The sequence below is a fragment of the Eleutherodactylus coqui genome, chromosome 7 (assembly GCF_035609145.1).
Source record: "Eleutherodactylus coqui strain aEleCoq1 chromosome 7, aEleCoq1.hap1, whole genome shotgun sequence".
Classification (NCBI taxonomy): Eukaryota; Metazoa; Chordata; class Amphibia; order Anura; family Eleutherodactylidae; genus Eleutherodactylus; species Eleutherodactylus coqui.
Window position 1 is genome coordinate 167,418,361 of NC_089843.1, and position 22,094 is coordinate 167,440,454.

General features: G+C 43.5%; 1 protein-coding gene and 1 long non-coding RNA gene across 2 annotated transcripts in view; one reads left to right on the forward strand and one right to left on the reverse strand.

Moving 5' to 3' along the window:
- Window positions 1-22,094, reverse strand: part of LOC136572942 (alcohol dehydrogenase 1-like) — a 37,151-nt gene that overhangs the window by 13,917 nt on the left and 1,140 nt on the right. Inside the window, exons 2-4 of the mRNA XM_066573984.1 lie at window positions 12,664-12,765; window positions 6,240-6,378; window positions 2,928-3,015 (exon numbers count right to left, since the gene is read on the reverse strand). Of these exons, the coding sequence (XP_066430081.1) occupies window positions 2,928-3,015; window positions 6,240-6,378; window positions 12,664-12,765 (329 nt within the window). The remainder of the gene's footprint in view (window positions 1-2,927; window positions 3,016-6,239; window positions 6,379-12,663; window positions 12,766-22,094) is intronic.
- The window catches only part of LOC136572944 (uncharacterized), a 137,020-nt gene continuing 131,217 nt past the window's right edge, over window positions 16,292-22,094 (forward strand). Inside the window, exon 1 of the long non-coding RNA XR_010785831.1 lies at window positions 16,292-16,482. This is a non-coding gene — a long non-coding RNA (uncharacterized lncRNA). The remainder of the gene's footprint in view (window positions 16,483-22,094) is intronic.

A 22,094-nucleotide genomic window follows, 5' to 3' on the forward strand; every position in this document is an offset into this window, starting at 1 on the left:
ATATTTATTACTGTGCAGTTACCTCTAGTGATCATAGGTGATGTCTCCTCTGATTGGTATTGGTAACTTTCCCTTTTCTATCTAGGTCTATGCTGCCATGAAGACATCTTGTAAAAACAATTAGGCCCAATGTCCACATGCGGATTTTATATATAAAATCTGCGCGTGGCCCCCGCACGGGAGATCCATGTGTCTTGATGCCCATAGGGATGCATTAGCATCCGTAGAGCAGCTAAAAGCATGTGGATGGGATTTCTTCCTGGCAGGCGGGTCGCATGCACGGGAAGAAATCGCAGCACGGACGGCTCCCGTGGCTTCTATAGAAGCCATATGTATCCACGGCACAGCCGCTGCTGTTTTTGTGCTATATCATGGATACGCAGGAGAGCAGGAGTCTTAAAAAAAGGGCTGTGCGTGGTGCATGCGCGTGGCACGCTGCCGGCGGGCCGAGCACATCCGCCGGCCGGAAGAAAGAAGATCCGGCCTGCACTGAGGAGAGCTCCACAGCGTTCAGAGAGGAAAGTTCAATGTAATTTCCCTCTCTATGCCTTCAAGCACGCATGGATTTCACTGCGGGATTCAACAGTGAAGTCCATGCGTGCAAGTGGACATGAGGCATCTCTGCGCATTCTCCTCATCCTGCTGCTACACCCAATGCCCCTCTAAGTGCTTTCCCACAGTAATAATGCTTGCGTTTGTATCCCAAAATCTTCAAGTCACCCCTGTTGTATCCTGCAAAGTAATAGTGCCTCAATACAGTAAAATTTATCCCATAGTACCCACCATAAGAACTAATTACCATTCCCAGTTCCCATCAAGGTCAGGATGATCCCAATTCTTTTTTTATTTTAATCAAATTTTTATTGGTATTTATTTTCAATCTAGCACAATAGTATTTTTGTACTATATGAAAAAGAACAGATTACATGTACATTAAATCCATACCATACTCGACAAAGATTGAAGAACATAAGACTAAGTCCTAACATTGAACAATGTTTTAATGAGACCCCCCCTCCCTATAAAACTTCAATGAGATCCTTATAGCCAAGATATATTCAGTGAAGTACTAACCTAGGAACTAAAAGGAAACAGGGGGGATGGAGGTGGAAAATGGATTCAAGAAAATGAAGGAAATAGGGAGGGATGGGGAGAGGAGGGGGAAGGGGGGGAAAGGAAGGGTAGAGGGGAGAACCCCCAAGAGGGGAAGATTAGGGGAAATTTTTCTCATGACCTTTTCCACCTCTCTCCAAAAGGGTGTCAATGTTGAGCATTCCCACCAAATGTGTAAATATGAACCTACTTCTGCATCACAACGCCAACATCTGTCATGCGTATGCGTGGAGCCATTGCAGAGTCTTGTACCACCTCACCAACAGTTTATAGTGACTCTCCTGTGATAGTATGCAAGGTGAGTGACCAAAAGCCATCTTCAAAATCAGGCTAGTATCATTCAGAGAGATATAGATATTCCCAGCTCTCTTGCCCAGGAGGTGATGAAAGAGGGCTTAGAGATCACCGGTGGGGAAATAAAATGTTTCCTAATATTTGCCATTTTCCAATATTTGGAATCGTTTTCTCTCAAAGCCCTTTCAAAACGTGTCAGAGGTCTGGTTGATTTATAACACACGATAAAATCTCCCAACACCCCAGTCACATGGGACCTTTTCAAAAAGGAGAATTTCTGGTCAGGAGTAAGAATTACCATGGGGATTTTGCTGGTAGTACTCGAGTTGGGAGCCATTGCTAGTAGTTTGCAGATGACCCTTATGGGGGTATTCAGTGAAGGCTTAGGAGCCATAATGTCTTTAAGTCCACTCCACATCTCGCAGGGGCCCCTTATCAGGGGGTCAAAGTTCACAGATCTGAATTTATTTCTTGTGGGGAACCAAAAGGTTATCTATCAGGGTGTCACTATATGAACCCTCAGCCAAAGGGTAGAGCAGCTTATCCCTTACCGGTAGAACCAGGTCCAATATCCAATTTGGGAAGCTCTGTAATAATCATAGTTGTTGGGGAGGTTGATAACACCCTACAATCCCCTCTTAATCATCAGTGAGTTCCCCTCATGGTCAGGGTAGTCCCCCTTCTGTTTCCTCTTCATTATCACTGTATCCTTCCTGCTGTGCCACCATCATGCTAAGTGTAGACCACCTCCTCTACCCCCTCTCCCATTCTCAGTATGGCCTACCTTCTGTGCTCCCCTCATGCTTCTTGTGGTCCCCCTTCTGTGTCCCCTCATGCTCTGTGTGGCTCCCTGTAGTCATACAGTCCTCTTGAAGCCCAAGCCAGAAAGATTACATTTCACAACTGCAACCTGGCTCCTTTAGTTATGCTGCCACCCCACAGTCTGTCACAGTGTCCTTGGAAGTTAGCACTGATCAGCTCCTTCCCCCTCTCCAAAGCACTTACAGAGTGGAGGGAGGAGTCAATCAGTGCTATGCTACCAGAGATGCTGTGGCAGGCTGTGGCCTGACAGCACGAGTAAATGAGCGAGATGTAATCTTCTTAGTCAGGCCTTCAGGGAGACCTGCAACTATGGCAAGGGGAGCCTTTGGGTCTCCCAGGATTAGAGGCCAGGTTGCAATTGTGACTTCTGCGACCCCTATAGCTACACCACTGCCCTTGAGGAATCTCAATAGAGGAATTGCTTAACACCTTACAAATTGGCAATCTGAACTGTAGAATAGACTGCCAAAAATTGTCTCATATAGAGCCAATGTATCTAAGCACTATCTAGTTTGGGGATTAATTTTAAGCCACAGGATGCCTCACCTGCCCCATGCCATTTATAATGCATGTGCCTGTGGGCTGCAGGGCCCCATCAGGCACCAGGTTCGAGGTGCACTGTTACCTTTACACCCATTATATCTATAATCTTGTGGATTAGGGAAGTCCTCACGTTTTTAATTTAACTAAATACTTACTCATTTTTGACGCAAAAATTACTGTCTGGATTTTTACAACATCTGCACTTTCCACATTGAGGAATAAACAATGGGATGACTTTGTCTCCTGTAAGAAATAAAATGTGAGAGTGAATATATTTTTACTTTACTGTTCAGTATACAAAAATAAGTTTCAACAAGGCTTTTGTAGTTTCAGGCGTGAGGTGGGTCTCCTGCAGGCACAGCACATGTGGTCGCCAGGAGCGTACTAGAGAGTTTATTACTGCTCTTTTTCTGGCTGATCCCATGCCCCTGACATTCCAAGACACAAAAATGATCCCCGCCATGGGCTAAGGGGAGCTATTCGGATCCGGACATATTCTCTTATGTCGCTCTGCCCGCCATGAGACCCCTCCCGACACTCGATTACATTTTTATCACATGTCATGCAACAGTACCTCAATATGTTTTTAAAGTTATCATGGAGCGCTTGATGTATATAATTTGTAAACATTACAGTAGTCTACTACCAACTTAACACTTAACAACCTATAGTTAAACAAACTTTAAATATCTTCTCTATTGAGATAATATTCGTGGCACACTGATATTAGGGGGAACCTACTTAGTATAGCTTAAATCTAGGCTATACTTGAGGTACTATTGTATTATTAGATCCGTTATACAGACCAAGGTCATCCGCTTTTTGTCTCCAATACTCTGCTTTTTGCGTGAGGTCTCGTATTGTGGCTGATATTGGGGAGACGGTGTCGTCTAGTGTGGAGATTCTGTTTTCTGCGCTTGTAACACGCTCTCTTAGGTTCTGAAGGTCTTGCCTTAGTAGGCTTACATCCATTTTTACTTCGTCAATTTTGCCAGTGAGCGTAGTCGTAGATGTGTGTATTGCGGATAGAAGCTGTTCAGATAACTGTTGTAAAGTTTGGACCGTGCCCTCGGGTGGGCCTGGGCTGCTACTCTTTGCCGCTGACGATCCCACTGTGGTGGACATAGTGGGTTCAGGGCTAGAGTCTTTTCGGGTTTCTCCTCTAGCAAACGCTTTAGTCTAGTGGGGCCCATGGTGCAGTTGTTTGGCGTTCTCTTTTGGGAGGGGATTCTGCGATATGTTGGTTCCCTGCAGGGAGCTTGCAAATATCTCTGCTCTGGTATATGTTCTCCTGGGGGGGGGGGATGTGTGCTTTGTGGGGTGTTCTATGGAGACTTTGCGTCTCGGAGGCTTTAGTCCTTTTGTTGAGGTGTGCAGCCTTCACACTATTAGCCCACAGCTCTGGGTCTTTCCCCTTTCATCCCCCACCAAGAGTGTCTTGCAGCCTCCCCGGGGGCCCACTGTTGGTTGTGGCGGGAAAAGGTCTTTTGCTCTTAATTCCCAGGCTATCTGGAGTTTGACCCTCTCGCCTCCCCTTGCACACTTATCTGGTTGACGTTCCTCCCGGTTGCCTCTCTCACTTAGGGGGGGTTCTTCTCGTGTCCTCCCTGGTTGCCTCCACTCCACGTGACTGGCCGTTTATATTTGCAAAATGGCGGCTGCAGCGCCGCAGGTCTGACGGCAGCGCTGTCTCTGCTGTAGGTGTTGCGGGAGCCCTGTCAGCTGCTCAGTCTGTTCTCCCTCGGCGGCAGTGCTGTGCCGGGTCTGAGAGCCCGTTCGCCGGTCGGCGTTTTTGATACGGGCGCCGCAGGTGAGCCGTCAGAGGTCTGTTTCTCTCTCTTCTTGCCTCTACGGGTGTTGCGCCGGGTTGGGGGTCCCGTCAGTCATCCGGCGCCTTCAGCAGTGTGGCGGCAGCGGTCGCGGTTCTCCACGCCCGCTGCTGATGTTACCTCCGCTGCAGCTGTCTAGGGGCACTGTCGGTGGTTCAGTCCCTTCTCCTCTTCCTACGGTGGTATAATTTGGGGGTCTGGGGGCCCTCAGGATGGATACAGGATGATAGTTTTGCCGGTAGGCGCGGGAGCTCTCTCTACATGTGGCCGGTCAGCTCGGCTGCTTGGCCACGCCCCCATCACAGGATATCTTTAATCAAAACGATTTGCAAAGTTGCTTAATTTTTTTTACATTTTAGATGACTTTTAGAAATAATAGAAATTTATTCCAAAGGTATACATAGCCTTTGTATACCACCAACATATTTCGCAGCACTGAAAGGGGTCCTGTCATTAGAAAACAAAAATTGTATACTTACCTATTCTTCCCCATCAGTCCTCTTGCCACATCTTCTCCCTGCAGATCTTCTCCTGTCTCCTGCAATCCCCCTGAGTCACCTCACCTCTAGTCAGCTGATTCTTCTTCACTAGTCACGTAGCATTCATACCCTAGCAGGGAATGCCGACTGCATGCACAGTCTCGGAAATAGCGGCATGCACGCTATCTCTCTGCAATAGTATGTAAACTCTTGTGACGAGATGCATGCACGGTCTGTGCAATAGACCGGCACTCCTTCCTAGGCAGTGAACGTTACGTCACTAGTGACGTAACCTACACTGACCTTCCATAAGAAGAATGCAGAGAATGCATGCTCCATAAGAAGAAGAGGATCCGTTCGGCTTGTAATGAGGTGATCTGCGGAGAAGATCAGCAAGGAGAAGATGCGGTAAGAAGACTAACGGGGGAGGAATAGGTAAGTATTGTTTTTTTGCTTTTTTTTTTAAACCCCCTTTAAACCTCTCTCTTCTTTTTCAATTCTTTCTTTGTTAATTAAAGTCAATATTCGCGTACATTTTTACCATTATATTAACCCGCTTAGGACCAGGCACTGTAAATATACGGCGCCTGGTCCCGGGCTTAAAGCCCAGCCATGTGTAATATTAGGGGAGGGGTTTTTAACACAGCGCTCAATGAGCTTTTGATTGCAAAGCTTTTGATTCCGTTGACATAGAAAGATTCTGATCTTCCTGACATCGCTCATGGAGAGAGAAAATCTCTCAGATTCGAAGAGTTGGTTCGCTGGGTCTCCCACTAGTCTTGGCAACCCAGGTTGGACTATGCAAAAAGTTTCTAATTGGTATACATGCACCAACAGCTTTTCTTTTCTCTTTCTTTGCTCCTGTAATCCCCCTTTCCTCACATTTCTTACCTTTTGCCTTCCCAGGACTACATAGACACAACCCATTGGACACCATCATCCCCTGTAATTCCCAAGTTAGCTTTTCCACTGTTATCGGTTCAGGAGTGACCACTTCTCTTTAATTTATTCTCTTTGTTATGTTTACCCTAATGTTATCAAATCGTATGCACAGTTGTGACCTTGTAGCTTCCTTTAATATATTGTGCATGTTTTATACTTGCTGTGCAATAACAAGAGATTTTTTTCTAAGTGGAGTCTTTTGAATTACAAGCCTTACCTGGTTTCAGATTTGTTACTCCTTCACCAACACTCTCTACAATCCCAGCAGCTTCATGGCCCAATATGATAGGGAAATTCACATCTAATGCACCACTTAGAACATGATCATCTGAACGACAAACTCCAGTTGCCACAATCTGTAGGAATATATATGATTTTATTGTACATTAAACTCTTGGGAATTGAGACACCACAAAGTCCAGCTAAAATATCACAAACTCCATGGACTATGATTAATGGAGCTGAACTATAATATTAGGCACAACGTATGAACAGATGCGGCACTGACTATGCAGGAAAGCAACCATGTTTTTCTAATCTTGGAAACACACAAGGTCACTTGTGCAGTTTCCACATTAGGGCATGCTCAGTCTCTGACAACGACACTGACAACGTGTGAAACACTGGACTAAGTAAATAAGCCCCAATGTATGTGCTTCCTAGCTGCTTTACAAACTTAATTAATTTGTGACTTTCATTTCTGACTTTCTTCAGTGGGTTAGCTTCAGCTTCAGCTACTTTGAATATGCTTGCTGGCTTGCTTTCATATTACAAGCTCAAATCATGTGTGAATTTCATTTCTGACTTTCTTGACTGGTTAGAGTCAATGTCGCTTGAGCTTTAAACTCGAGGAGGCGGGAGTGCAGGAAGCAGTGGAGAAAAGAGGCATGTGATGTTACTGTATGCAGCCTGGTACATCAGGAATGGGCAGAACGGAGGTAACTTCAGTGTTGAGAGTCCAGGAGATCACACAAACAAGAGATAAAGAGTAAGAACTTTGTCTTGTAGTTACATGTGAGAATGACTAAAGCCCCATTAACACGCAACGATTATCGCTCAAAATTCGTTCAAACGATGGTATATGAGCGATAATCGTTGTGTGTAAACGCTACCATCATTTACTTTTCGGCTGAATGATGATTTTAAGGTGAGCTTAAAATCCAATTTTCAGACGGAGAGTAGATAACAGAGACTGCACGCTGTGTTCTGCATGGGAGTCGGAGATTACATTCTATTCAGCCGACAACCCATTCAAGAACAAAGGAAGCTGATGACGTGCTAATGGACTTGAAAGTCACACGATTTGAACTTGTAATATGAAACCAAGCCAGCAAGCACATACAATGTATTTGATACTGAAGCTGAAGCTAACCTCACTGAAGAAAAACAGAAATGAAAGTCACACATGAATTAAGCTTGTAAAGCAGCTAGGAAGCACATGCATTGGGGATAATTTACTTTGACAACAACATGTAAAATGCTGTTCTGTTTTGTTGTAATACTCTCAATGGATAACTCCTTGAGGGGCTGATTGCACCAATCATGTTGTTGATTCAAGCTTGGTTACATTGTTGAAAAAGTGTTTTACCAACATTTTTTTGATCTAAGATTTGGAAAACAAAGTTCACTTGATCTATGATCAAAGATTGAACCTAGAAGAAATGTATCATGCATGGTGATTGGTAACTGTAGTCAGGTTATCTTCGCAGCATAGCTATAGTAAAAACAAGGCCGCTACCAGTAGCAGTGTAATTTCACCAACCAGGAAAAGCCTTTCAGGCTATCAGCTGAGTCTTTCATCTTAGATTTTGGCTGCTAAACTGAGTTCAAATAGTTTGATCTGCCAAGATCAGAGGATCAACTTGTACCTAGATTTGAACCAAGATCACGGATTAAACCATGTTGTTTGGCCCCGTGATCTTGGTTTTTCTACTTGATCTTACATCAACTCTTTTCAATCTTAGATCAAAACTTTGGTGCAACTGACACTTAGTCTTATAAGATCTCAGTCAGACTACACTTAGAACATGTTTTTGGGTGTGTTGGAAATGCTATTGTTGTGGCGGTTCTGGTATTGCTGTAATGCTGATAGTCTGGTGCAGGTTTTGCAGGTGGTTCTCCATCTTCTGGCCCTGGTGGGTGTGGTATTAGGTGAGACATGTCATACCTGTGGGTAATTGTCATTGCTGTTTAGTCTGGCTGATACTGGACTGAATTGCCGTTAAATCTTCAGTGTTGCTCTGACTGTGGTCTCAGTCAGAGCTTGGTCCTGGACCTATCATTTGCCTGCTGCATCTCAAAGCTAAGTTTTGTTTCTTTTCTTTTGTGTTTCTTATGTTATTCCCCTGTACCACGTAGGGTTAACTAAGGCCGAGGTATGGGGTAAAGTATGTCCTTGTCAGAGCAAATTGCCTGCGTGTAGTTAGGTCCCTATCCCTGAGATTTTTAGAAAGGAAAAGAGTTCCCATGTTTTAGTTTCTTATTGTTTTGCCACAGTTTGTGTGTTTATCTGTGAGATCTGCAGTTTACGGTTCCAGCACGTTCTGGGTGGACGTGATATATTTAAGGGCCCATGCTTATTCAGTGGGATCTTTGTTTACATCTGAGTTGGATCCCATTGAGGTTTTGTCAGCTCAGCTACAAAAATCTGATCTACTTAGAGTCATCCAAAAGACTTAACCCAAGACAGGCGCGGTGGTAACTGTTTTTTTCGCGCTTCAACTTTATGGTTACATATCATCCTGGCAGTAAAAATGTTAAGGCCGATGTGCTTTCCAGGGGCTTTGTACAGGCGGTTTCAGGCAAACACCCTGTGCTCATTCTTTCTGAGGGGGTTGTAGTGTCAGCAGTTTCACTAGATTTGGAGGAGCAGGTCCATAAGGCACAGTATTTAGCCCCAGTGAGCCTTCCGATGGGAAAGCTTTTTGTCCCTGGCCATTGAAGCTGCAGGTGCTGTCTGAAGTACATAGTTCTGTGTTGGCTGGTTATCCGGGGATTAATAATACCCACAAATTACTCACAAGAACTTTTTGGTGGTCGACCTTACAATGAGATCTTTTCAGTTTTGTCTCTTCTTGTGAGGTTTGTACCAGAACAAAATCATCTCGTAATGCCCCTGCCAGGAGGTTGATGCCTTTGCTGATACTAGTGAGACCTTGGACTCATTTGTCTATGGACTTCATTACAGATTTGCCGCTTTCTGAAGGTAACAATGTCATCTGGGTTGTGGTAGATCGTTTTAGCAAGATGTATCATTTTGTGGCTCTTCCCGATTTTCCAAATGCTAAAACCTTGTAAATTTGAGATAAGTCGCATAGTGGACTCTCATCAAGTTAGGAGATTCCTACAGTATTTAGTATATTGGCATGGTTATAGTTCTGAGGAGAGGACATGGGTACCAGCTGCTGATGTCCATGCTGATTGACTTGTGAAAAATTTTCACAGACTGAATTCAAATCGACCTGGGTCTAACAGGGGAGGTACTGTTGCAGCGCTTCTGGGATTGCTGCCATGCTGATAGTCTGGTACAGGTTTTGCAGTTGGTTCTCGATCTTCTGGCCCTGGTGGGTGTGGTATTAGGTGAGACATGCTTGCTGCACCTGTGGCTATTTATGGCTATTTAGTCTGGCTGATGCTGGACTGAATTGCCGTTGAATCTTTAGTCTAGCTCTGACTGTGGTCTCAGTCAGAGCTTGGTCCTGGACCTATCATTTGCCTGCTGCATCTCAAAGCTAAGTTTGTGTTATTCCTCTGTCCCATGTAGGGTTAACTAAGGGCTGAGGTACGGGATCAGGGTGTCCTTGTCAGGGTGAATTGCCTGCGTTTAGGCAGGTCCCCATCCCTGAGGTTATTTAGATAGGGAAAGAGTTCCCATGTTTTAGTTTATTATTGTTTTGACACAGTTTGTGTGCATATGTGCGAGATCTGTAGTTTACGGTTCCAGCATGTCCTTGGTGGATGTGACAGCTATCTTTTCTCCTTAGGGAGAGCACCTAGATAGTGAGTGAGTGAGTGAGTGAGTGAGTGAGGAGACTTAAAAGGCCATTAATGCTCCTGTGGGTAATATGCAAATAAGTGAGATGGAATAATACCTCCACAGGGCCACCTATTGGAAGGCAGAATTCCTTCAAATCAATGTTAGACTCTTTGTACAAGCCCTGCTTTCAATTCCTGGTCATTGTTACAAGGCTTGTATAAAGAGTCTACCATTGATTTGAAGGAATGCTGCCTTCCAATAGGTGGCACTGTGGAGGTATTGTTCTATCTCCCTTATTAGGGTGTGTTAGCGCATTCAACAGATTAAGTATTATTTTTAGGAGGAACAACCCCCTACAATGGGCCAATCATATGAATATTAAGTGTTATAATAGCATATATAACCAGTTATATCTGGTATTCATATCTATCTATTTAGCATTTAACCATTGCACATTATTCTTGGTCGTTCTCAGCAAATATTTCAACTCAAAGTTTTCATGTTGATCTGGAATCTGTTATGTTAATTACAGTATTTATGTTGTGTTTTACTTCATCAACTGGTTCAAACTGATTCTTCTGTAGAGTAAAGAGATCACTTGCTGAAGATAAATCATCTTTTTATAGGTGAAACCTTCGTCCAAAATCCAGTATTTCTTGTTTTATGTTAGAAACTTCTTTAGCTCATGACAGAATTGCATTCTTGGTAAAACAGGTCTTGTGTGTCTGATGTAGATCTGATGCAGAATATTCCAACTGTTTGTCATAAAAGAATTTCTATGTATCTGAACTAAACTTCTTTAACCCCTTCCCGCTATAGGATGTACAGTTACTTGCTGCGGGGTCAGGGTATGTATGAAGAAGTATTTCAAAAGGAGGACCAGCACACTGGAAAACTTTACTTAGAAAATTCTTCTTTTATTCCCCAGTAAAAAAGCATAAAAAGACTGCGACGTTTCGACCTCACATACTAGGTCTTTATCAAGCATGCAGTACTAGGGCAATAAGCCCCTGTTAAATAGACAAAAGACAACACCCATAGATACAACATTAAACACACCCACAGACATAAAACATATGATTGGTCCAGGCTAGAGAGTCAGCAGCTGCAGTCAATATATAATAATAGCATATTAGTAACCATTGAGGGCTTACACATATCTCCACGGTATATTGTGCCGGGTATGGTGTCCTCCGTGATAAAGCACGTCCCCTTTCCTGTGGCCTCCAACCAGAGATCTACCATACTAGTACTTAAAATCGTACTGGGCATGCACCAGAAGCAACACCATAGTATCCAGTGTCATATGAGAGGGCCGGAAGTAATGCGACGCGTCGGCCCATACATCAGCACCTAGAATACAGCTCAATCAAGGGCCGGAAGTGATGCGACACGTCGGCCCATACATCAGCACTTAGAATACAGATCAATCAAGGGCCGGAAGTGACGTGACGCGCCGGAAGTGACGTGACGCGCCGGAAGTGACACGGCACGCCACCATACACACTAGTGCTTCAGAACGTAACTTTAATCAATGCCGGAAGTAACACGGCATACCGGAAATGACGCAACGCACCCACACATACATCCCCACATAAAGGATGTCAATGCCCACACTTGACTTTCTGTTACTATAGCGCATGCGCTCCCCCAGCAGATAGACAAAGTGTCCAAAGGATCAGTATTAACACTATGATGTGTCAATTCCATAATGCCAACAATTGTATTAATCATTCAAAGTATACTGTGTATATACCTGCATATACTGTGTATATTAAAGGAAATCATTCCAATAAACGCCCTTTGTTGTTCTGTTTGACTGGTATGTATGAAGAGACATCACGCAGCTATCTCTCTCCATACATCGCTGTTTATTACAGCAAACACCCAGAGACAACAACTGCTAACCCTTTAAATGCCTGCCTACCCTCCCCACAATGAGATCACACGGGTGTCAAGGCCCCAGGGCTATCTTGGCAGTATGCCTATCAAGCCATTCCTGTGGGGTATGCCCGTTGATAGACTGCCTGCCCGATCGCAGTATGATGTAATGCTATAGCATTACATCATACTGCAGGAGCAATCAAAGCATCTCATGTTATGGTGCCCTGTGGGGATTGAAAAAAGAATATTGTGCGCAGTAGATGGCGGCAGATAATTTTAAAAAACTAAATGTTTTAAAGAAAAAAGCAGTACATAAAAAAAACCAAAACTATACAAGTTTGGTATCGTAGTAATCGTACTGACCCATAGAATAAAGTCATTTTTGCTGCAGTTTGTGTGCCGTAGAAACAAGACGCACTGAAAGATGGCGGAATGTCGTTTCTTTTTTACTTTACTCCACTTAGAAGCTTTTAAAAGTTTTTCAGTACACTATATGGTACATTAAATAGCACCAATGAAAAATACAACTTGTCCCGCAAAAAACAAGCCCTCATACAGCTATGTTGAAGGACAAATAAATGAATTAGGATTTTTAAAAGTGCCATGTCATTGAGGGGTTAAGGAATAAATAATAATAATAATAAAACAGCAGTTTATGATAAAATTGATAATACTTCATTTCTCTGATAGGTGATATTTGCCTTTTAGAACCACTGCACCACACTTGTAGATTTGGAACATCTATCTGAAACCAAATAGTTACAAATAATGTAAATATCACCTTTATGCGAACTTCATGAGCCTTTGGTGGTGCAACCTCAATCTCTTCAATGCTGAGTGGTTGCTTAGGTCCCCAGCAAACAGCAGCTTTACATTTGATGACCTGAAGGTGAAACAATAAAACCAAGTATAGTCAGCTGCATATGTGAAAAAATAATATCCACTCCATTTCCCAATTCACATTTGCCACCTCATTCTCAGATCCAGTTTTAACTCTTTCCAATCCAGTTTCCCAGCCACCCGCGCACTCCCCAGCTCTTATTTATTTGGGGTGGAAAAGCGCTTTGTGGATTCCTTGGAAATACTCAACAGAAACACATTAAAATGATGTCATGATGTTCTTTTTAGCAATTTTTTGAAAATTAAATGTGAATTATTATGTATAATATACATGTATGTATATTATACATGAATATAGCAGGATGTAGGTGAAAGTTCTGAAATCGGACCCCTCTCCTGGATACTGTAATATACATATGCAGAAGAGTTGTCCAATGACTGACCCCTCTTCTGCATAGCGTTATAAACATGTGCCGCACCTCGATCGACATGGGAGCTATGCAGGGAAATCTCAATGTCGGACGAGGTCCAACACTGGATTAGAAAGGGTACAAAACGTTAATAAGGCTGTATAAAGCTTTCATCCTGCCTCCCCCAACCCAAAGAATGTCCTTTTAATAGATACTATAATGTATTCTATAAAGTTGGAACACAAATAGCTTCTGAAAAGTTGTAAAATAAATTATGTATTTTGAACAAATCCAAAAGTATCCATAGATTTCTATGAACCTGATATATGCTAAAAGTACAGTCAAACCTCTAGTTTCGGTGGTAGTCTGTCCAAAAGCAAATCGGCTAAACTTGAAACCAATAAAACTTAAGGCAATTATTTCAATAGGAATCAATGTAATAAACCAAATAATTCGTTCTAGATATTCTAAAAAACACACCAAACCACATTTTTGTACAGCATTTAGCACTGTTTGCTTAGCGTAGACCTAAACACTGTACAATGCTTCCATTCATTTCAACTGAGCTGTTCACACAAGCATTTTCGGCCCTGCGTCACCCAACTTGGTGCCACATTTTTGGCAGCGTTATCCGCATACCAATTTTCAGGGGGAAGCCTTGAAATATAAGCCCTTCCCCGCAAATCATCCCTAGCTACACTAGATGGGGAAAAAAAAGCAATATTCACCTTGCAGGTGTCGTCCGGGTCCCGGCCACTGGTCTCTGGCACTGCTACAGGCTTCCCTTGCACTGACAGATTGTCTATTGCTGTAAGCGAGGTTTCAGAACCCTGCTTCGAGCAATAGATTGCTGTGATTGGTTCTCGGAGCTGGCTCGATGCCCAATTACAGCCATTCATTGACTGTCTCAGCCAATCAGAGCTCGCCGGCTCTAATTGGCTGAGACAGTCAAGAAATGTCTGTAATTGGACAGCCAGGTCACGTGGGCTGGCGGCCACTGGCAAAACTAGACGCAGACAACGAAAGAAGAGGCGGAATCCTGCATTGAAGAATCAGCGAAACTGGAAACTGGCGAAAGAGGAAGGCGATGAAAGTAGATTTATGACTGTATACATTTTTTGCATATGAAGTCAATGGGTGAAGTATGCAGTCTGGGCATGAGTTGAGAGATTTTCCTGGAGATATGCTGGACAGAGCCTAAACTGTTCTTACTATGTAAAAGCAAAATAACATTTTAATCATTTACTCATAGAAAATACATTGCACTTCAATAAATCACCACCAGATAGCACCACCTTAATAGCATGTAATACATACTGATACACTTAAAGGGGTTAGATGGGGACAAAACATTTTTTCCCCAGTTTCTCAGAGTGCTCTAAACATTAATTTCAATGGATTCCTTCACATGTGTATATTTCCCTGCACATTTCAGCAGTGCAAAAAACAAACAAACCACAGTATGCAGATTTGCACACCAAAGGTCTCCATAGAAGTCAATGGGGATGTGCGCACAATATGCTAGGAGTTGTGTGAAACACTGCGGAGTTGCACAAGAAAAAAAGAACATATCTTGAACGCGTTAGACTAATTAGCCATTTCAATGGCTGGCCCATGCGCACATACGCTTGTGTGAATTTGGTCTTTAGGGTTTTTTTTACATAGGGCAAATGGAGAAACAATACTAGTAGTCCGGCGTCGCTCTCCAATGAATTTCAACAGGCAGTGGGATAAGATTTATCCAACTTCTCTTTATATTGTGTCAATTAAAACCAGCAGATATGTGTTTCTGGGTAGGCCCCTTCATCAGTCAAACGGGGTTAGACATAACTCTTGGGGCTGGAGAATAAATCCAGAAGCGCTGGTGTTAGCAGAAGGCACTGAGAGACTACTAGGTAATGTAGTGTCAGAACAACATCCTGGTCCCCTCCATAAATGTCATACACGTATTGTCTCATGTGGATGCACTGTGCAAAGCTGTCTTGTCATTTTCTGCATGTGTGTTGCACAGCTGCAGTGTCTGAAGGGTTAACTGTATTAAAATCATTGTATGTCAGCTCTGCTGCTGAATGCATCTTTTCTACTCTGTCATGTGGTAAAAGTGAGGTTATAAAAGTGAGTGTCTAAGAGCTGGAAAGGTATGTCTTCTTTAATCTGTGTTAAAGTAGGGTTCCATTTTACCTGATGCTTGGAGCTAACACAGAGCCGCATGGAAGCACCTTTAGCTTCCATGTTGGTGAAGATGGAGGAAGAGGAACGACTACCCGTAGTGTCTGGAGAGTGGATGTTATAGGAGAGAGCGCATTTCCCTAGTCCACTAAAACAGGTACCCGTTCACGCTACAGGCATCATTTTTCCTGTGTGGCTGTCTGCCATTAGGATCACCACACAGAGAAACGTATTAGTGACACCTACATGGATGTTGTGTGGGGCACATCTAGCCTAAGCCGTTCTTCAATAATTGTCTGCCAGAGTGGAGAGACCCCTACTTTTTACCTCCTCCGGAATATACCCAATTTCCAGGACCTGTGTTTCCTCCCAACCTCTGAGCTTCCGCCTGTAATTTTATGCAAGTGAATGATACCTGTAATTGCCTGTTATTCCAAGTTTATTCAAGTTAAGTTTTACCGGGTCTCAATCATTCCTGAGGTCCCGAGGTATGACACACAAGTCTCTGTGTTTATTACTCCGTTGCATAGAATAACGGTGTGTGGGAATAGTGGCTTCACTACGTGATATATATATATACCTCTACAACAATTCCCCCTTGTGTTACCACTTAGCGACACCATGACAAGGACTAGGCCTCTGGCCATACGCACTGTGAGCGTATTGGGGTGTTACAGGAACACCAGGAGAAGTGGTCTTGAGTCAAGCCTACCGGGGAACACCAAGAAAAGTGGTCTTGAGTCAAGCCTACCGGGGAACACCAAGAAAAGTGGTCTTGAGTCAAGACCACTTCCCCTGGTGTTCCTTAGTAGGCTCACAGTGCCTTCTGCTAACACCAGCGCTTTTAGGTTTATTCTCCAGCCCCAAGAGTTATGTCTAACTCAGCTTGACTGATGAAGGGGCCTACCCCGAAACGCATATCTTTTAATTGACACAATAAAAAGAGAAGTTGGATAAATCTTATCCCACTGCCTCTTGAAATTCATTGGAGAATGGCGCCGGGCTACCAGTATTGTTTCTCCATTCGCTCCATTTTGTCCACCAGTTGGTAGCTTTATCTCGTTGGCAGTGCCTCCTAGTGACATTAATTTTCACACAAATCTACACTGTTTTTTCTTCAGCTCCTTGAGGCTTCTGGTCCCCAGACATCTTACCGGGCTCCGGACCCTCATACAAACCAGGTTTGCTCCACCCCTTTCTATCTCTTTTACATAGGACGACTGTCAAGCACTAAAGTGCACGGCAGTTGTCCCGGTGATAATCACTTCTGTGCTTCCACATATGAGGGATGATTGCTCAGTGAATGAAGGTGGAGTGCACTGGAGATCACGCTACCCCACCCGCCTCGTTTAACAATAAACAAACAGTTGTTCATAGATGACGACCGCTTGTTTACATGGGCTGATTGTTTCATTTTTACGTCTTCTGAAAACTGAACGAAGAACGATAAGCGAACAAATTATCGTTCAGTCACTGAAAGCATTTACACTGAATGATTATATGGTTCAGATTCCCACAATCCAGCGAGAATCTGAGCAATAATAGTTCCATGTGAAAGGGCCCTAACTTACCTCACCTGGTCCCTGCTGTTTCCATTCCACTGGTGCCCAGTTCCCGCTGGACTTCACTTCTGGCTGCAGCAAGCCAGTGATGACATCACCAACACCAGGGATATGGGACCGTCTGCAGTCAATCACCATCTCACTATGACTGATTAGCTTGAATAGCTGCAATAGTCACATGTCCCTGGTATTGGTGATGTCATTGATGCAGCAAGGAAGTAAAGACCAGGTGATTGGGCTTCCGCAGAATGGAAATGGCAGGGATTGGGTGAGGTACATATGGCTTCTTTTATGTTTGCACAGCACTCTGAACAACCTTGAAACATTTTTGTTCATATATAACCACTTTAAGTCAATGTCTACCATTGGTACTTTTAGCCAAATGTCAAGTAGTGAAGACAAATGCATTTTTTGCCATAGATTCTCAGTGTCTAGCACTTTTAGTCTTTTGAGTCTGCTGTGCCACTGTACATTCCCCATTACTTAGGGTGGTTTCACATCTGCGGTGGGGGTACCATTTTCCTGCCCCGTTCGGGAAGCAGGAGAGGGGAATCCCCTGGTTGAATGGATCTGTCTTATGACAGAACTGAACAGTCCCCATTGACTATAATGGGGTCATTCGGTTTCCCCTCAGCTGTCTGACATTTTACTGGAAGAAAAAGCACTACATGCAGTGCTTTTTCTTTGGGTACTTTGTGCCAAATCTGCAACAGAGGTTCCAACGCAGATGTCCACCCAACCTTACACAAGTCAATGCTATCTACAGGCATGTTCTGAATCATGACATGTTTCTTGAGGTGAAATATCCACCCACTTCTACTCTAAGGGCCCTTTTACACGGGACAGAATTGTCCGCAGGACGCAGCACAGGTGTGGAATTTGTCAATTAGTGCAGATTTTGTTGCATTTTTAACTGTGGAATGTGTTTTGTGGAATATCTTGCGGAATTTCATGCATTTTATTGCGTAGACTTTAATTGTAGAATCATACCTCCTGTATGTTAGAAATCAGCAATAACAATTCCGCCAGATGTCCTTAATTCTGCAGCAGAAAGCTTTAATCTTGCGGTTTTGAAGTAAACACATGCAGATTTTAACATGTGCGTGATTCAAGCCTCATAGAGATAACATTGTGACACAGAAATGTCCGTGCGGACTAATTTCATCCTGTGTGGATGATCCCCAAAGAGAACAGCTTTAATGTTTGGCAATGTTTGAGTGAAAGAAATCTTTGGCCAGGGGTTCAAACATTTTGCAGAGCAACATGACCCTTTCAATCTAGGAGTCCCAGGTCACGAGCGCACAAAGTTATCTACCAAACATTTCAGAATAATGCATGCAATGTTCCATTGCCCATTTGTGCAGAACATACAAAGTTGGCAGAGTCCTAGTCTTCTGTACTGACTGCCAGTATAAATGCTCTGGATAGTCTCACAATCCACTTGATACACTCAGCTGGAGTGTTGTATGCTCAAAGAAGAGTAAAGTGGGCTGTCCAAGAGTCTAAGAATAGAAACAGACCGCAGGAAAGGTATTAACCCCTAATTTGGCCTTAAGGATGCAACAATTTTGGGGGATTTCCATCTCAATTTTTCCGTCGACATGGCCGTGCGATGGCTTCATTTTTCCGTGACGAGCTGTAGTTTTTATTGCAACCATTTTTTTTGGTACATATAATGTATTGTATAACTTCTATTACTTTTTTGCAGAGGAAGCAGAAAAAACATAAATCTTGCCATTGTTTTTTCTCTTTTCTTCTACAGTGTTAATCATGCAGCATAAATGGAATGTCAAATTTTTTCTGCGTGTTGGTAAGATTGCCGTAGGCCAAAGACATCACTGAGGGATTGCGCTCCCTTTGTGAACCCTTTAAATGCCTTAATCAACATTGATCGCGGCATGTAAGGGGTTAAGAGCAGTGATCGGTGTCAGTCATAGCCTTCACCCGCTTTTACACCGGGCAGGAAAGATAGACCTAGAACTGTCTTCCTGGCTGGACTACGGCAGCTGCCAAAGACTCCTTTGGAAGCTAATGACAGCGACCAGAGAAGGGAGGTGGGAGGGAGTTTAGCAGCGTGACTGCTAAAATCCCTCCCCCCTTCTCTTGTCCGCTCCACCGCTTGCTGCTGTTTGCAATGGGAGGGGGTGGGGCAAAACGTAGCTCCGCCCCCACCCTCCCATTGCAAACTGTGGCAAGGGTCAGAGAGGAGGTGGAAGCTCAGCACACTAGCTCTCGCCCCACCCCACCTCCCCCTTTTGCAGAGAGTCGGCAAGGAGGAGAAAAGAGGGAGAGAGCTTAGCAGAGCTAAGCTGTCAATCCCCGCCTGACGGCATATCTGCAGAGCCCATGCATCAGATGGTAGCGTATATGGGCCGTAAAAACGCCGGCCGATATACGCTAATGTGAATAAGCCCTAAGTATGATGTAATGCCATAGCATTATATCATACTGTACAGCAATCGGACATGCAGTCTATCAAGCTGTGCCATAGATCTTATCATGGAAGACCTAACGGGACCCCCGAACGTTGGGTGCAGGCTGTTTCTTACAGCTTGCACCCTCCTGCAACAATTCCAATAAGCCATGGCGCTCATCAGAGCTATTAATACTTTTAATGCCGATGTCAATTCTGACAGCGGCATGTAAAGTGGCTGTTAACCCTTTAAATGCCACTGTCAAAATTGTAAGAATCAGCCTGCACCTGAAATTGTATGAAGTGGGATCCACCAGCAATCTCTCCATACAAGCATTTGTTCAGACATACAAACCAATGTATTTCCAAACAGCTTCCTGAAACAGAACCTGTTCGTAAGTAGGGAATTATCTGTAATGAAAAGGTTTGCATTTCTTCTATTTTTTGAACCCACTTCTTCTAGATTTTGCTTACAAATACTGATGCAAAACAGTGACTAAATACTGCCATGTGAAGTTGGTCTGACCATAATACAGTGCCACCTGCATGAGGTCCTCAGGATTTAATCTCTAGGTACAATACAGCAGTGGCTAGTACGCAATAACTGGGTGTTGATTTTTTTTTACTATGGATATATAATTAACGTATCTAATATACCATAATGCAACATTTATAAATCTTATATAGCTGGAACACTTCTTACAGCTGGTTTCACACACAATTTTTTTTTGTGGCTTTCTTCATTGTGGGGTTTTTTTTGTGCATGAGTGAGATGTTATATTCAATGACAGATGTAGCAAATGTTAATTTGACATTTAACGTTTTATAACTTAAAGGAGATGTCCCGCGCCGAAACGGTTTTTTTTTTTTTTTAACCCCCCCCCCCGTTCGGCGCGAGACAACCCCGATGCAGGGGTTAAAAAAACCACCCGCACAGCGCTTACCTGAATCCCGGCGGTCCGGCGTCTTCATACTCACCTGCTGAAGATGGCCGCCGGGATCTTCTACCTTCGTGGACCGCAGCTCTTCTGTGCGGTCCACTGCCGATTCCAGCCTCCTGATTGGCTGGAATCGGCACGTGACGGGGCGGAGCTACACGGAGCCGCTCTCTGGCACGAGCGGCTCCATAGAAGACTGCTGAAGACCCGGACTGCGCAAGCGCGGCTAATTTGGCCATCGGAGGCCAAAAATTAGTCGGCTCCATGGAGACGAGGACGCTAGCAACGGAGCAGGTAAGTATAAAACTTTTTATAACTTCTGTATGGCTCATAATTAATGCACAATGTACATTACAAAGTGCATTATTATGGCCATACAGAAGTGTATAGACCCACTTGCTGCCTCGGGACATCTCCTTTAAATATAATGGGCTACAATGCTGTAAAGCGAGCCATCATGACGCACTAGCCATGTTAGCGATTGCTACATCTGTATAGAGTGAAATATAAAATACACTATATACAAAGCATTCTGCTTTGCAGCATTTTTGTGGCATTTTTAGGGCTAGTGGCTTTTCTTTTTTCAAAAAAATGCAACATGCTCTAGTTTGACATTTTCTCTGGCATTTTTCCATAGTCTGTAGGACACATGCAGAATATTTCTGCAACACACACCTAAAAGCACAGCTGGAGATGCAGCTTCATCTGCTGTTGCTGATTTCTGTTTCATAACCTAAATTTATACATGCAGATTTGGTGCAAGATTTTCTGCACCTTTATATGCATCTTGCAGAAATACTCTGCCCGTGTGAAACGTCCCTTCCGATGACTAGATTGGTTGGCAGTACTAGTACAGCACCACGCCCCTTTGGATTTACTTTCCTGCATAGTCCGAGTCTGTAGCCAGTGTTCTGCAGATACTACAACTCAAGGACATGAACTTGAATGGACCCATTTGGGAATGGCGCTGTACATAAAGAAAGTCACATGGGTTATGGCCCAGTATTCTATGAATTGTGGGTGTCTAACTGATGTTCTCTGAGATTGCTCTCATGTTTTTCTAGCACCGTGTGAGAGTTGTGGGAAAACATTGTTCATATTTGAGTCACAGCACTTCAGGCATTTACACTGTGGCAGTCTTTTTTATTCTTTCAGTGCTGACAACTTTACTGACAGCCTGTTGGAGGTGAAAAGTGTAATTGCACTTTTAAAAAAAACTTTTGATATGTCATAGGGACATTTTAAAAATTGTGATTAGTGGGGGTCAGGGTACAGAGACCCCTACTGATCACTAGAATGAAGCAGCGGAAGCGCTCAATAGATAGTCTATGAGTTGGTCTTCAGCTAGTGAGCAGTGATAGCAGTTCTATAGCTTCATTCTAGTAGTTGGTGGTGGTCTCGGCACTCAGACCCCACTAATCAAATCTTTTGATATGTCCCTATGACAAGTCAAAAGGTTTTTTGTACAGTTACACATTAAAGCATAGCTGTGCATGAAGAATGGACTTGTATCCTGCATATTTTACCAGTTTTCCCTCTGCAGCCTCAATGTCTAATTCTCAGTTTTCCCTGAACTGTTTAGTGGAGACTAGCTTCTATGATGTCTCTCATACACTGCATAGATAGAAAAACAGGACAGCCTCTTCTCTATCAGTCTATAGCACACCCACATAAGTAACAGCGAATGAAAGACAGCAGTATGGAGCAGCAGATACTTTCTCCTACATTGTTCCACTTTCCTCCCCATGGCCTTCTATAGCTAGCATGTAACTCAAAAGCTCAGTGATCTGCTAATCCACTTTATCTCTTAGGATAGGCTTTACCAGTAAATTGACAAAATGATTAGTATAAGAGGTGAAGGAATGAGAAGTGGCTCATTA